This window comes from Nannizzia gypsea, genomic scaffold, assembly GCF_000150975.2.
Source record: "Nannizzia gypsea CBS 118893 supercont1.7 genomic scaffold, whole genome shotgun sequence".
Taxonomy (NCBI): Eukaryota; Fungi; Ascomycota; class Eurotiomycetes; order Onygenales; family Arthrodermataceae; genus Nannizzia; species Nannizzia gypsea.
Window position 1 is genome coordinate 449,301 of NW_003345195.1, and position 13,327 is coordinate 462,627.

A 13,327-nucleotide genomic window follows, 5' to 3' on the forward strand; every position below is an offset into this window, starting at 1 on the left:
GTTGGTGTTTGTTGATGTTTTGATTTGCATCCGAACCAGCCAATCCCTGCTATAGGTAACGATGTGTTATGTTTTGACAATAACAAGAACTAATACGGCAACCCGAAAGCTTTGCCGTATGTATATATAAGCTGCGCTGTCTCACTCCCGCATCCGCTCCCTAGAGTTAGGGATACTTTATTTGTTTTAGTCAACTACTTCGCCGGCCCCTCGCAGACGCGCATAGCTATCTATCCCTTGCTTGACTCGGCCAGGGCTTCTGCATTGATATACTCCGTAACAAGACATCTACATCGACGCGGGTATACTTTTGCCGGCTCTTCAACTCTTAGGTAAGGCAGCTATTGTTTCCTTTTCTTTGTATGGGATGAAAGATTCGCTTCATTGTTCGCGATCTGTTAAAAGGAGTCGGTGGTCGACAACCCGGCATCCCTGACCCAATACACCGCGCTTTTCCCATGCTAGCTACGAGGAAATGCGAGTTATGAATAGGACATCGCTGACAGAATCCCTAGTACAGCCGGACTGGTTATCGAGCAGGCTACCGCTTCTTCAGACATATAAGCGGTGGTTGTTATCCATGCGTCCTGGACTGCGGAGCGGATCTGGCGGTCCGCCAGCTAATAACCGAGTCTCTGAAACCGGAGCTGAAGATGCATTGCCCAAAGATAGGCCAGTCCCCGTAGTACAAGAACCAGCAGTGTGCTGTTCTCTAGCGGATGCGCCGTGTACACCGCGCAAAGCCCAAACTCCTCGACGTTCGAGGAAGAGGGTTCGATTCTCTGATCCGGGTTGTCAGCCTGAACAAGATAATACCCCCGAGCAAAGTGACCTATCAACCGGCTTAACACCAATAGTATTGCGGACGACACTTTTTGGGAACAAGACCAATGATGATGATGCTGCTCACGCACCGCAAAGTGGTGGAAAGCGGCGAGACTCACGTCTGCGGCACTCCGACCCTACCGTATACTCTCAACTTCGACAAACACAGGCAGAGATGGCGATGTCGACTCCTGAATCAAATATATTCCGGTATCTGCGTTTCCATGATATTCTTGACCCCCGGGCAAGGAGGCGCATACAGCGTCTCGGCTTTAGCGAAGCAATGAACGAGATTGATCGAAGACGGAAAGAAGAGAAGAGGCTCCAGAGGCAGAAGGATGAGCAGATGCGACAACTGCAGATGGAGATCGAGTCCTTAAGAAGCCAAAGGATGGATATAGATGGCCAACACTCAACGAGCCAGGAGAGCGGCTGTAAGACTCCAATGAGGAGTGAAAGGCAAAATTCACACCCGATTGAAGAGTCCTTGTTGACTCCCTGCCCAAATACGAGTGGAAGAGCCGCTGATATACTAGACGATGACATGATGGATGAAGATTTCAGTGCGTCCAACAGCCCTCTTTCCACGCCTATGGGTAGTAGCACCCCAATATCAGCGTTTGGACGTACGATATCGTCATCAGCTTCTTCCGATCCAAACACACTAGCTCAGATTGACCAGCTCACTCGTGAGCTCAATGATAAGAATAGGGAACAGTTGTACCTTTTCGAGGAATGGCAAAGAATCTCAGGACAGTCTAATGTTGTTACCCAAGATGTCGAAATCGGAGATGAACCCAGTGCTTTACCTCCACCTGACCTAGCAAAGCAAGTCATTACTACATTGCAAGACGCCACTGCCAAGGCAGCTGAGGCAGTTCAAAACGTGAAGGATCTCCAGAGTGAGCTCTCTGGTCATGGTTTCGGCGGAGAAAGTGGAGCGGAAATCATTGCCAATATCGAAGCTCGTTTCCGACATGCAAGAGTTGAGCTTGAAAGACTAATTCCAGGGGAAACAGCAAACGCAAGCTTATCCAACTGGAAAGCCATTATTGATGCTTTAGTCGATCGAATTCACCGTTTGGTACGCGGGTTAACACAAGCCAAAGATCAAATCAGAAGTGGCGAAGACCGCGAAAGAGCATTGAGAAAACAGTTCGATGCCACCCTCTTTCGATTAGAGAATGAAGCAAAGGAGAAAAGTAAGATAGGGAGATATGCGGAATCAATTGCGGAGGATACGTTGAACATGCGCATAAAGCTACAGAGTATGGAGAAAGACATGAAAGAGCAAGAAACAGACAAAATGCGATTACAGGATGCCCTGAGCAAGTATAGAGAAGACTTGCTTATGCTTGAGAGGCTGAATTCAAAATTAGAGGACGAGGTGGCTGCTTCGAACAAAAAAGCAGAGAAGCTTACGGCATTGAACATGCGAATGAGAGATGCAGGAAATCTCTCCAAGGCAAGAATATTTGAGCTTGAAGGCCGTCTTAAGAGAGAAAGGGAAACAACTGAATCTATCGAGGCGTCTCTCCACCAAAGCGATCTGAAGGTCATGGAGCTTAACAAAAAGATGAAGCTCCTTGAAACCGAGAAGGAAGAAGTGATTGCTGCCCTGGAGGAAGCTGCCAAAGAGCAGTCTGCTGAGCATCGGAAAGAAGTTGGCGGTCTAAACGTTCGTCTCTCTGTCATCTCAACCTCCCTTATTGAAATAAAGGCCGAAAACGCAACGCTGCAGTCTGAAAAGGCCCAGTTGGAGAAACGACTGAGGAACGTTGAGCACATATCTTGGAACGCAATCCGGCAGACCCAGCAGAAACAAAACGAAGCCATGAAGGCCATTGCTGAATGGCAAAACGGAATCCAGCTTCTGGCCAAAGAGGCGGTTCGGCCAAGTACATGTAGCAGCGCCATGGCTGGCCTGCGACACTCCTTCAACGGCTTTGGAAACGAGCCCATAACACCAGAGACCGTAAGCAGGTTCAAAAATGTGGAAATTGCGAGGGGGAAGAAACGCAGACGGTGTCCAAAATCTGAGACCAACGTGGTGATTGAAGAAGATGTGTGGTCTGAGTCCGAAGCCCTCTCAAGTGCATGCAAACCTGCAACAGCTTTCCCTACTATCTCACCCATCTCTCCACGAGCATGAGGGATGCAGATTTACATTATCATATTTTCTCATATACCTCTCATTTTAAATATTTCCTTTGTTATAGACAGCATGTCGAACCAGGTCCATCTTTTTAGTCAATATTATTCTGCATCTTTAGGTATCTTCATAGACTATGGCTTCATTTTTCTAATAAGTATTAGCTCGTCACCTTATCTTTCTCCAAATACTTTTACATGAGAAGCTATCGATTTGATAACTACCTAACCTATCATTTGTTTATATTTGCGGTTTTTATAGATCCAACCTGCCAAGCCATCTGACCGCCTTGAAAACAAGCGTCCAAAAACCGAGGTACGTCATTCCGGCAGAAAAAAAAGTAGTTGAAGAAGGCTGAAAAAGACAAACAACGCCAGAAGGAGGATTTCGAGTTGAAAAAGAAGGAGAGTCAACTCCTCCAGGATATCACTTAAACTATCGTGGTCTAGGCATCGCCATTAACCCGCCATTTTATACCCTTTACCGAAGTCCGTTGTGTCGCGTGCCCAAACACAAGGGTCCAGGATTTACCTGCAGCCAATAGTCTAGACGGCTCGACATCTGGCATATACAAGTGTCTTCAAGGACCACTGAGCCTTAGACAATGGCATCAAGAGAATCAGGTCCTCAATACAAGCTCCAGATTACAGCTGGTCCGACATACGACACATCAACACATACCATCGTTCATGTGAATACAGATTCCAACCTATGCATTGAAACCGAGCATGCAAAAGTGAACCTTTGTCTTCGTATACAAGACTACAATGGTACTGCCACCACCCTTGCCTAGTTACTTTTGTAAATATCAGGTTCCTTCCAGAGTAACCAGCTAACGGGTGCTCCGTTTTTATGTAGGTCTTCCGGATTCCTCGCCACGAACACACGCACACTTCTCGCACCCAACCCGCATAAACGACCAGTACTCTCTTGCCATTTCATTCGTACCGAAAAAGGGCATAGCCGGAAACGACCTAGTACTCGGGAATGACCTTGACCGGCCTATTCGGGACAGGCTTCCGCCAGGATCAAGCTATGCATTTAAATTTATCAAGTGGTGGGTTGACCCGGGGTTAGAAGGGGATATATACGCGGACCAACCTTACATTTACGGGCCATGTCTGTCAAGTTGGAACTATTTCCGGGTCTGCGGTAAAGAGGATGAAACAGAGAACTCGGACATGGAGATACATGAAGCTGTTGTTGAGGAAGGGGGTGAAGGCAGCGGGCAGGCAGTTCGAGAGGAGCTGCAGATACCCGAAGACAACGGGCTGAGGCAGAAGTTCTTCCTAGACGAGCAGAAGAGGAAAGTCTTCGAGTTTGAGCCAGGAAGGGTGTATAAAGCGGATTTTGGAAATCCTTACATTGGATTCAGCGGTATGATATCGTCCTTCCCCTTCCTCCTTGAGCGTCCGTCGTATGTCAAATCTAACTGGGAGGCAGATTTTACGATCCGTATCCCTGGCTTCCCTGTGCCTGTTACTAAATATATCGACGAAAAGAACCATGAGCTGCGGTATATACTGAAGAACAAGTCCAATGGGGATATCTACTTTGTGGTGTTGTTTACGCTTTTGATGCAGAAAGAGGCTCAAGCAGAACCAGGAGCAGAACCACCAAAGGATGAAAGTGCATCAGGAGAGGCAGAGGTCGACTAGACCTACTCTTTTTTTGAAAATGATGGCGTGCTTACGGGTTAGCGGGGTTGTATAGAGGAGTTAACTGATATGAAAAGCTTTTTACTTGGTATACACCATCTATCTAAATGCAGTAGCTAGTTAGGGCTGTGATCGATATCCTTACAAGACTGTTTTAAAGTTTCTTAAGAACGTCCTCCAACACCTCGGTGGTGGTTGCCTTGCCACCAAGGTCTGGGGAAAGGAGCCGGCCTTCATCAAGATTGGCATCGACAGCCGCATAAATCCTAGCAGCAGCTTCGCCCTCACCCAAGAACTCCAACATCAAAGCGGTGCTTCGGATAGTGGCGATGGGGTTGGCGATGCCCTTACCCTCGATGTCAGGGGCACTGCCGTGGCATGGTTCACCAATAGCAAACCCGTCACCGACATTGGCACTAGGAACCAGACCTAGACTTCCGACGAGCGCGGCAGCACCGTCTGATAGAATATCTCCGTACAGGTTAGGAGCAACGATGACATCGTAGTATGATGGCTGTCTGAAGAGCTTGTACACCATTGAATCTACGATTTGTTCCTCGACGTTGATGCTACTGAACTTGTCGTTGGCCAGGGCTTTGCGACAAGTCTCGCGGAACAATCCGTCACTTTGGCTGAGAACGTTGCTTTTGTGGGTGATGGTTACCATGGGCTCTGTAGTGGTGGTGTTTGCAGACTGAGCCTGACGGATCTTCTGGCGTCGGAGAGCGATCTCGCCGGCCATGGCACCGATGCGGAAAGAGGCGCGTTCAGAGATACGCTTGATGGCCTCTGCCACCTTGCCGTCGGGGGTGTCGTAGGTCTTCTCTTCCTTGACGTAGAGGTCCTCGGTGTTCTCACGGACGATGACGAGGTCAATTGGTCTGACTGAGGCGTTGGCGCCGGCCGTGGTCTTGACTGGCCGTACGTTCGCATAGAGGTCTAGCTTCTTGCGGAGTGCGACGATGGGGGAGGAGTAACCCGCGACTTTGGTCGATGGAGAGCTTCGCCAGTCAATTAGCCCATTGATCCCATCTCTCTTTCCTCGGTGGCAGATACAGAGTTGCAGCAACCTACCTAACAGCTCCAAACAAAGCACCGTCACATTCCTTCTTCAGCGTCTCGACCGTCTTGTCTGGCAGAGCGGTCTTTGTGCGCAGGAAGGTGTCGTAGCCTGCCTCGAGATCGACAAAGGTGAACTTCAGGCCCAACGACGCCGGCAGAGCTTCGAGGATGCGTCGACCGGCCTGTAGTTAACATGCAGAGGAATATATCCATGGTCAACGGAGCTCCAGCAGGGGGGTATTTTTCTTCTTTCCGTGCTGCAGAGGAGCTTCTTCAACGTACCGGGATAACCTCCCTACCGATCCCGTCACCCGGAATAAGACCTAGAGCAGAGTTAGCATATTGTCAGGCAGCAAGAGCAGCGGTGGAGAGCAATTGACCTATTCTCAATGTTCTGGCAGCCATCTTGTCTTGTCTTTGCGGTCGCTGCTTCAAGCGTCTTCGGCTTCTTTCGACTCATCTTGAAGTTTTTCTTTTCTTTCTTTTTCTTCCCTGCAGAAGTTGCTGACTAAGCAGATTCCCTGTAATATCAAGGAAAATAAGTAAATAAATAGAAATAAAAATAAAAATAAAATAAAAAGAAACCGAAGAAGAAGAAGAAGCAAAAGGCAAAGAAGATAAAGAAGCGAGATAACAAATATGAAGAGTATAAAAAGACGAAGAAGACGAGGGCGAACGGGTGGGGAGACGAGACGAAAGGCTGAGGCAGCAGCAAGCCTCTGTTTGTTTGTTTACTCGGGAACAAGACTTTGACCCCGTATATACGAGTTGACTATGGAGTAAGTATATGGATGGATGCACCTGGAGTAGCTACTCTGGAGTAAGTTGTAGCTGCATGCTCAAACAGGCCACTTTCCTCCGCTGTGCTTAGCGATATTACTACCACCGACTCCTGTTTCGTGGCTGGTGGGTGACGCTGTGCAAGGGCAAAGTCGACAGGTAAATATGATATTTATTGGACGATATCATGCAGCAACCAGCAAGACAGAAGCAAGACCAGCTGGTCAGGCACGAGACAGGCCGGTGGTTAGGCACAGCCATAACCTCCCTCTCTATGTCTATAGCAAGCCTATGTTATATAACAACAGCCAGAAGAGAGACACTTTCCAGCTGTTATGTCCTTACGGTCATCTAACCGTTTTATACACGGCGTCTCATCGCACTTTAAGGGCTTCTTCCCTCCGTAACGCAGCGCTCCGTAAAAATAAATAGCCAGCAGCTAAACGCATCTCACCACGACGGCCGTTTCACCCGTCGCTCTTTGGATCCGTCAGCTTTCTCTTCCTAAGCAGCCAGCCAACTAGCTACTCCGTCCTCCGTCGAGTCAGCAACGGTTGCTGGGGTTTCTGTCTGCAGCTCGTCGTCATTACAGACTTTCAATAGTGCCGTGTCTAGCTTCCTCCACCCAAAAAGACCACCAAGTAAGGACGCGCTCCTCCCCTTTGGGCCCCCCTTCTGGCTCTACTCTGCTCTGCCTGCTAGTTAAGGAGCTGTCGCTGCCTGTCGCTGCTGCTGCTTGTCTCCCTTACTCTCACCCTTGTCGGCGCGGCCCTTGAAAGGCCCAGTTTGAGGATCGCATAAGAAGGAGAAAACGGTCGCCTGCCCTCTCGTGCTTTGTTTCATAATAATTTCCCCCCGGTTGCCGTGGCCACCTGCAGCGTCTCGTCGTCCCCTTAGAACGGGCGTGAAATCACCCTCCTCCGCAACTCTCCCGCTCGCTCGCCCGAGACTCCAGCGTCTTTTTTACCACCCATCTGAACTATCAATAAATACTTTCTGTCCGCGCTGCCGAAGAAGGCCTCGAGGTTACAGGGTTGAATACGGGACCGAGAGACACAGCTCTTCTATCCAACTATCGAAGGAAGAGAAAAGAAAGAAAGGCAGCAAGGGAGGGAGGAAAAAAAAAAAGGGGGTCCAGGTCCAGGTCACATCTGATATCCTTGGGCCTCTCTGGTCGCTCTCTGCTCTGCTCTGCTCTCTTCCTCTCTTTCTTCTTCTTCTTCTTTTTCTTCTTTCTTTTCCTCTCTTCTTCTTTGCTCTTCGCCATGTCGGCTCCTACAAGCGTTCGTGGCCTGCTGGCGAAGTTTGAGAACAACAACGTCAGCAACATATCAACATCTCCGCCGTCTCGAGGCCGCTCGCCTGCTGGGTCAGACCACTCCGCCGCTGGCAAGACCGCTGTCCAAAGTCCGTGCCAGCTTCGTCGCCGTCGAACGCAACCTGCCAGGCAGCTCCGGTTCCCCTATACTCGGCCTCAAGAGAGTAGAGTCATTTGGTGCTCCTCCACGAAGCGTGACAGACGAGATGGGCAGCCCAATTGATAGAAACACCACCCGCACCCCGGTGGACAGCACCTCGCCGAGAAAATGGGGCACTCCTCAACAGCAACAACAGGGAGGCAACAGCCTGGATGGTGTTATCTCGCCTCGAAAGCTCTCTGACCCAATTGTGTCAAACGTCGGCACAGATAAGACCGCTGCCGCTGCTGATGGCAAGGTCAAGGCCGGTCTGGGTACTATCCTGAAGGGATCGCCCTTTGAAGACACCAGTGCACCTACAAGCCCGGCAAAGGGTCGACAGGCCGGTAGACAGGCGAATAAGACAGACGACAAGCTGAACGGAAAGTCGAAGACGGCTACTCCTGCTACTGCATCAGCTACTACAACCAAGACCAGCTCGCGTTCGGCCACCAGCTCGAGCTCAGGGGAAAAGTCCAAAGCTACACCACGGCCATCAATGGCAGGCTCCAAGCCATCGTCTGCTCCCAGATCTGCCAGATCTCCAGCTGTACCAGCTACAACCGCAAAGGAAACCGCACAGTCTCAAACTATAAACGCTACCAAGAAGCTCAACAAAGTCCTGCAAGAACCAGCAGGCAAGACCCAGAGTACTGCCACCGGCAGCCCTGCCAAAGCCAAACCGGCTACTTCAGCTCACAAGAACGGCGGTCCCAAGTCCCCTACCCGTCCAACCCGCACTCATGGCTCCATGTTGGCTCCCACAGCTTCATCCACAGCAAAAGCACCTGGCTCATCGCCGTCACGCCCATCAAGCCGGAGCAGCACACCTGCCAACACCACCAAAACTCAAGCCCTGAGCCGCAAACCGTCAACCTTGCGACCTTCTGCCCCTCGAACCACAGGTCCATCCAAACCTTCCGGCCCGTCCGCCACTACGACTACCACATCCACGGTTCGCAAACAAGGTTCCCGGGCCTCCCTTGCACCACAGCACTCTTCCACACACGACAGGCCGACTTCTCGCGCCAGCATGGCCGGCTCCAGACCGGTTGACGACTCCTCCCTGGCAAGACTAATAAGACCAACTGCAAGCTCAGCGAGTAAGAGGCAGGAGAAACTGGAGGTCACTAGTCCCCCAAGACTTGCTCCCAACAAGGCGCATGCACATGCACCGGCTACCAGGAAACCAGGTGCAGAAAAGACGACGAGGACCACATCACCAACAACGGCAACAACGGCAGCTCACACAGGAAGCCCGGCGAGAACTAAGTCGACCAGACCATCTGTGCGACCTGCTGCAGCACCTGAGGTGGCGTCGTCGAAACCTGTTGCTGCTGAGCCGGTACCTGTGAAAGAAGCAAAAACTGTGGAACCAGTGAAGGCCGAGGAGCCTGCTCCTACTCCTGCACCCGCTGAACCTGAGGTTGAAGTCGAGACCCTGCCTGTAGTGGAAGAAGCTCCATCTGAACCTGCGAAAGCAGCCGAGGTAGCGGGTGAGAAGCCAGCGGAGGTCCGGGAAGAACCTAAGCAGGAAGAAACCAAGTCAGAGGAGCCTCAGCCTGAACCTCAGGAGGAGGTTAAGACTGAGACTACTGCAGAGCCACAACCAAAGGAGGCCGAGACCGTGGAGCCTGGGCCAGAGGAGCCAGCGCCAGAAGAGGCTAAGCCAAAGCCCGTCGAGGAGCTAGAGAAAGGAGAACCAAAGCCAATGGAAACTGAGCCTGCCACCGTTCAACCAGCAGAGCCAACAGCCGTCGAAGTATGACCGGTACACTACACTGGAACATCAACACAACACCACCCCCCCCTTAACCACTAACCATTAGACTCGCGCGAAAACCCCCCCCCTAGAACCATTTCCATCTTAACACAAAACCATAAACTAACTACTCAAATTGGAATTTCATCTCTCTCGGGCTATAGTTGGATATATCGTTTTCTTGTGAAACTTCCGTTTAGCCGTTGCATTCTACCTTTTCTTCCTTCCTCCCTATATCCTACCTATCCCTATCTAGCTGGTCCGCCTCCATCAATACCATCACACCACCTTCTTACCATCCACTTCCAGCTCCATTACTTATATTCATCTTCCTGTGATATCTACTCCATTTATACCTACCTACTTTCCTCCCATTTGCCATTTGGTCGATTTTGCAGAGCGGCCGTTTTGTTATACTACTATACTTTTTACTCATTTTTCTCACCATTTTTCCTTTTTATTATTATTTACTCAAAGTCTGCGGCGTCTGTAAATCATTAAAGCCAGTTATCTTCTCTCTTCTCCATATTACTTTACATGTAGTAAAAAGCATATTTTGATTCTCGTTAATACCATCTTCATTCAATCAATGGAAGCTGTCTGTTGAAGTAGTAGGAGTGACGTATGGTGGACTGATGTGACTAAGAAAACGACCTCGGCCCAAAATCCCGTCGGCCGCCCAGCCCGAATATACCCGGCCAGCTACTGACCTACCTACTCCATCAACGCCCTTTTTCTCTTTCTCTCTTTTCTCTCGTTTATAATATTCAATGTGGACTGTATTCCCGAGTCTGTATTAAAATTGCTATCCTGAAGATGCACATTTATTCAACAACTCTCAAACGGGATGACGACAGATCATAAAACTCGTGAAAACAAAAAAAGGGCATAAACGTTCAATCCCGACATTTATTATCTCCCATGCAACGAAAAGAAGAAGAAGAAAAGCAAAAAGATCCAAATATTCATCCAGAAAGAGAGCTATTTACCCCATATCCCGTCTCTCTCTCTCTCTCTCTCTCTGATTTTTTTTTTCGTGGTTCGTTGCTTAAACGAGGCCGAGATGGTCTGGGTTCGGCGGGGACGATACGGATGGTGTTGGTGTGGCCCTGGCCGCCACGCCAGCCTTGAACGCAGACCACCGAGGTGCCCTTGGAAATGACCTTGAGCTCGATGGCCTGAGCAATACCCCATTTGAGACGGAGGTCGACGTTCTTCTGCCATTCAGTGACGTTATAGTCGGGCTTGGGCTCGTTGAAGATGAAGGGGTACACGCCACGGTATAGATGGGAGTACTGTGGGCAAGATGTCAGTAAGTGCAGAGTTGACGTTATATGCTAACCGAGAGATCAAACTTACTCGTGCGGCTCTGGGGTTGCGCGTGACCATGATAATAGGGCAGACTGGACGGTACTTGGATAGCAGGCGAGCAGTGTTTCCGCTACATGATAAGACACGATGTCAGCTTATACCCTCCCCCTTTCAGCAAAATAGGAACAGCTCCAAGGACTTACGAAGTGGTGAGGACCAAGATGGCGCTCGCGTTCAGTTCCAGACTGGCAGAGACAGCCGCCATGGCAATGGATTCTAGAGTATCTGCTGGCCTGGGAGCAAGGTTGCGCAGTTCATCGAACACGCTGACGTATGGGATTGCGACTTCGGCGAGAAGACAGGTGTCGTGCATCATCGCCACGGCTTCCTTGGGATAGTTACCCTTGGCAGTCTCGCCGGACAACATGACGCAGTCTGCACCGTCTAGCACAGCATTGGCAACGTCAGATACCTCTGCGCGGGTTGGGCGTGGGTTGTAAGTCATTGACTCCAGCATCTGAGTGGCGCAAATGACTGGCTTGCCCTTGATATTGCACTTGGCAATCATCATCTTCTGGGCAATAAAGACCTTTGCGGCGGGGATTTCGATGCCGAGATCACCGCGAGCAACCATGACACCGTCAGTCTCTTTCAGAATCTCGTCAAAGTTGTTCATTCCTTGCTGGTTTTCGATCTTGGCGATGATCTGGATCTCCTTGCCGGCCTCGCCCAGGACTTCGCGGATGTGCTTGATGTCACTTCCGTGACGGATAAAGGAGGCAAAGATCATGTCAACGCCGTTCTCGACACCGAACTTGAGATCCTGCTTGTCCTTTTCGGACAGTGCAGGGAGATCGACGTCGGTTCCGGGCAGGTTGACACCCTTCTTGGATGAGATGTTGCCATTGTTCAGACACTTGACGCGCAGGGTCTTTTCGTCGACATATCGAGACTTCGATGAGAGACGCCGTCGTCTACGTATAGCAGCTTACCCTTGGCGATAACTTTGGTGATATTCTTGTAGTCGACGTACCTGGGCATATGCAATTAGCTTGGAACAATGAAAGGAAAGGGAAACAGCTAGATGCCGGGGAACAAACATGTTCTTGTCATCGCTGCAGGTGGCATATTTATCATCAGTTGTGATGTTCAGTTCCGTTCCCTCCTTGATGGGAATATCCTTGTCACCAGGAGTGTTGCCGGTACGAATCTCGGGTCCTTTCTACAAGGATGTCAGCTCCAAATCCATGTCTACAGGGCATGTTTCTTGCTACGAGGAGCAGGCCAAGGTTTATGTGTGTGTATGAATAAGGTAACGTACGGTATCGAGAGCAATTGCGAGTGGACGGCCAGCTAGGATGCGTTCAGCTTCTCTGGCGTTGTCAATGACAGATTTGTGGTACTAAACAGACAGATCAAAAGCAGGTTAGCCAAAAGAATGACCAGGAGAGACAATAATGAAGTAAGTGTTTACCTCGTGAGTTCCATGGGAGAAGTTCATGCGGACAACATTGAGACCAGCTATAGACAACAAAGCGGTTAGAAGAACAATGGCTATCTATGGCTTTAGAGAAAGAGAATGCATACCTTCACGTAGCATGTTAATTTTCTCAACTGAGTTTGTCTTTGGACCTGCAATTGAAGAGAGATGTTAGCCTTGTTAGCTCCCAGGCGTAGAGCTACAGCATAGGCGTCTGTGTGTCCACACTCACCAATGGTGCAAATGATAGAAGTGCGGCGGTAGTTATTGGCTGGCTTGTACTCCGTATCCAGCTGGGAATGCCACTCGAGCTTCATCCTGTTGGTGAGATGGTCTAACGAGTTCGCCATGTTTGGTTGCTGCTGGTTGACTGCGGTGGTAGAGAGTTGCGAGTTGTTGCTGGTTGTGGGCGAGGCGGTAAGACGCGAGGGCGGATGAGGACTTGCTAGTTGCTTTTATACAGGCCGCTCGCAGTGGCGCAGTCCAAGAGGAAGAAGATGCAGGGAGCTGGAGATGCAACAGGACAGACGCAGCTCGGAGAAGAAGAGCTGAAGTCGTGTTTTAATGCGTGAGTCGAGTTGGTTGCTTTTTGTTGGGCGTTGAGTGACTTTTTAGCGGGACTTACTTTAGGCACACACTTGCCGGTAGAAGTAGTCTTTTGTTTTCTGGTCGCTCCAGTTATATTTTAGCTAAAGGAAGTAAACTAGAAGTACTCGATGCTACTGCGGACCTTGCTCCGGAGTCTCACTACTGGTCGTTCTCGCTCGTGAGTTCAGCTTGTTGCTGGTGCTGGAGGATGCGGTGCTGGTGCTAAGATCGCTGCCGGAGGGTCCTGGACAG

At 50.0% G+C, this 13,327-nt stretch overlaps 5 protein-coding genes across 5 annotated transcripts; 3 read left to right on the forward strand and 2 right to left on the reverse strand.

Moving 5' to 3' along the window:
- Positions 1 to 580: 580 nt before the first annotated feature.
- On the forward strand, positions 581 to 2,977 carry MGYG_07461 (hypothetical protein; the record flags this gene model as incomplete). The annotated part of the gene is made up of 1 exon (XM_003170168.1): positions 581 to 2,977. One exon carries the CDS (start codon positions 581 to 583, stop codon positions 2,975 to 2,977), a length of 2,397 nt encoding a protein of 798 aa, XP_003170216.1.
- Positions 2,978 to 3,581: 604 nt separating this feature from the next.
- On the forward strand, positions 3,582 to 4,635 carry MGYG_07462 (hypothetical protein; the record flags this gene model as incomplete). The annotated part of the gene is made up of 2 exons (XM_003170169.1): positions 3,582 to 3,747; positions 3,836 to 4,635. The coding sequence occupies 2 exons, from the start codon at positions 3,582 to 3,584 to the stop codon at positions 4,633 to 4,635; spliced, it is 966 nt and encodes a 321-aa protein (XP_003170217.1).
- Positions 4,636 to 4,789: 154 nt separating this feature from the next.
- MGYG_07463 (homoisocitrate dehydrogenase) lies at positions 4,790 to 6,102 on the reverse strand (the record flags this gene model as incomplete). Its single annotated transcript, XM_003170170.1, has 4 exons — positions 4,790 to 5,636; positions 5,710 to 5,879; positions 5,980 to 6,020; positions 6,078 to 6,102. 4 exons carry the CDS (start codon positions 6,100 to 6,102, stop codon positions 4,790 to 4,792), a joined length of 1,083 nt encoding a protein of 360 aa, XP_003170218.1.
- A 1,640-nt stretch (positions 6,103 to 7,742) lies between these two features.
- On the forward strand, positions 7,743 to 9,702 carry MGYG_07464 (hypothetical protein; the record flags this gene model as incomplete). Its single annotated transcript, XM_003170171.1, has 2 exons — positions 7,743 to 7,884; positions 7,925 to 9,702. 2 exons carry the CDS (start codon positions 7,743 to 7,745, stop codon positions 9,700 to 9,702), a joined length of 1,920 nt encoding a protein of 639 aa, XP_003170219.1.
- A 959-nt stretch (positions 9,703 to 10,661) lies between these two features.
- On the reverse strand, positions 10,662 to 12,837 carry MGYG_07465 (pyruvate kinase; the record flags this gene model as incomplete). Its single annotated transcript, XM_003170172.1, has 8 exons — positions 10,662 to 10,991; positions 11,056 to 11,137; positions 11,211 to 11,981; positions 12,108 to 12,229; positions 12,329 to 12,409; positions 12,482 to 12,528; positions 12,595 to 12,639; positions 12,720 to 12,837. The coding sequence occupies 8 exons, from the start codon at positions 12,835 to 12,837 to the stop codon at positions 10,662 to 10,664; spliced, it is 1,596 nt and encodes a 531-aa protein (XP_003170220.1).
- Positions 12,838 to 13,327: the final 490 nt, after the last annotated feature.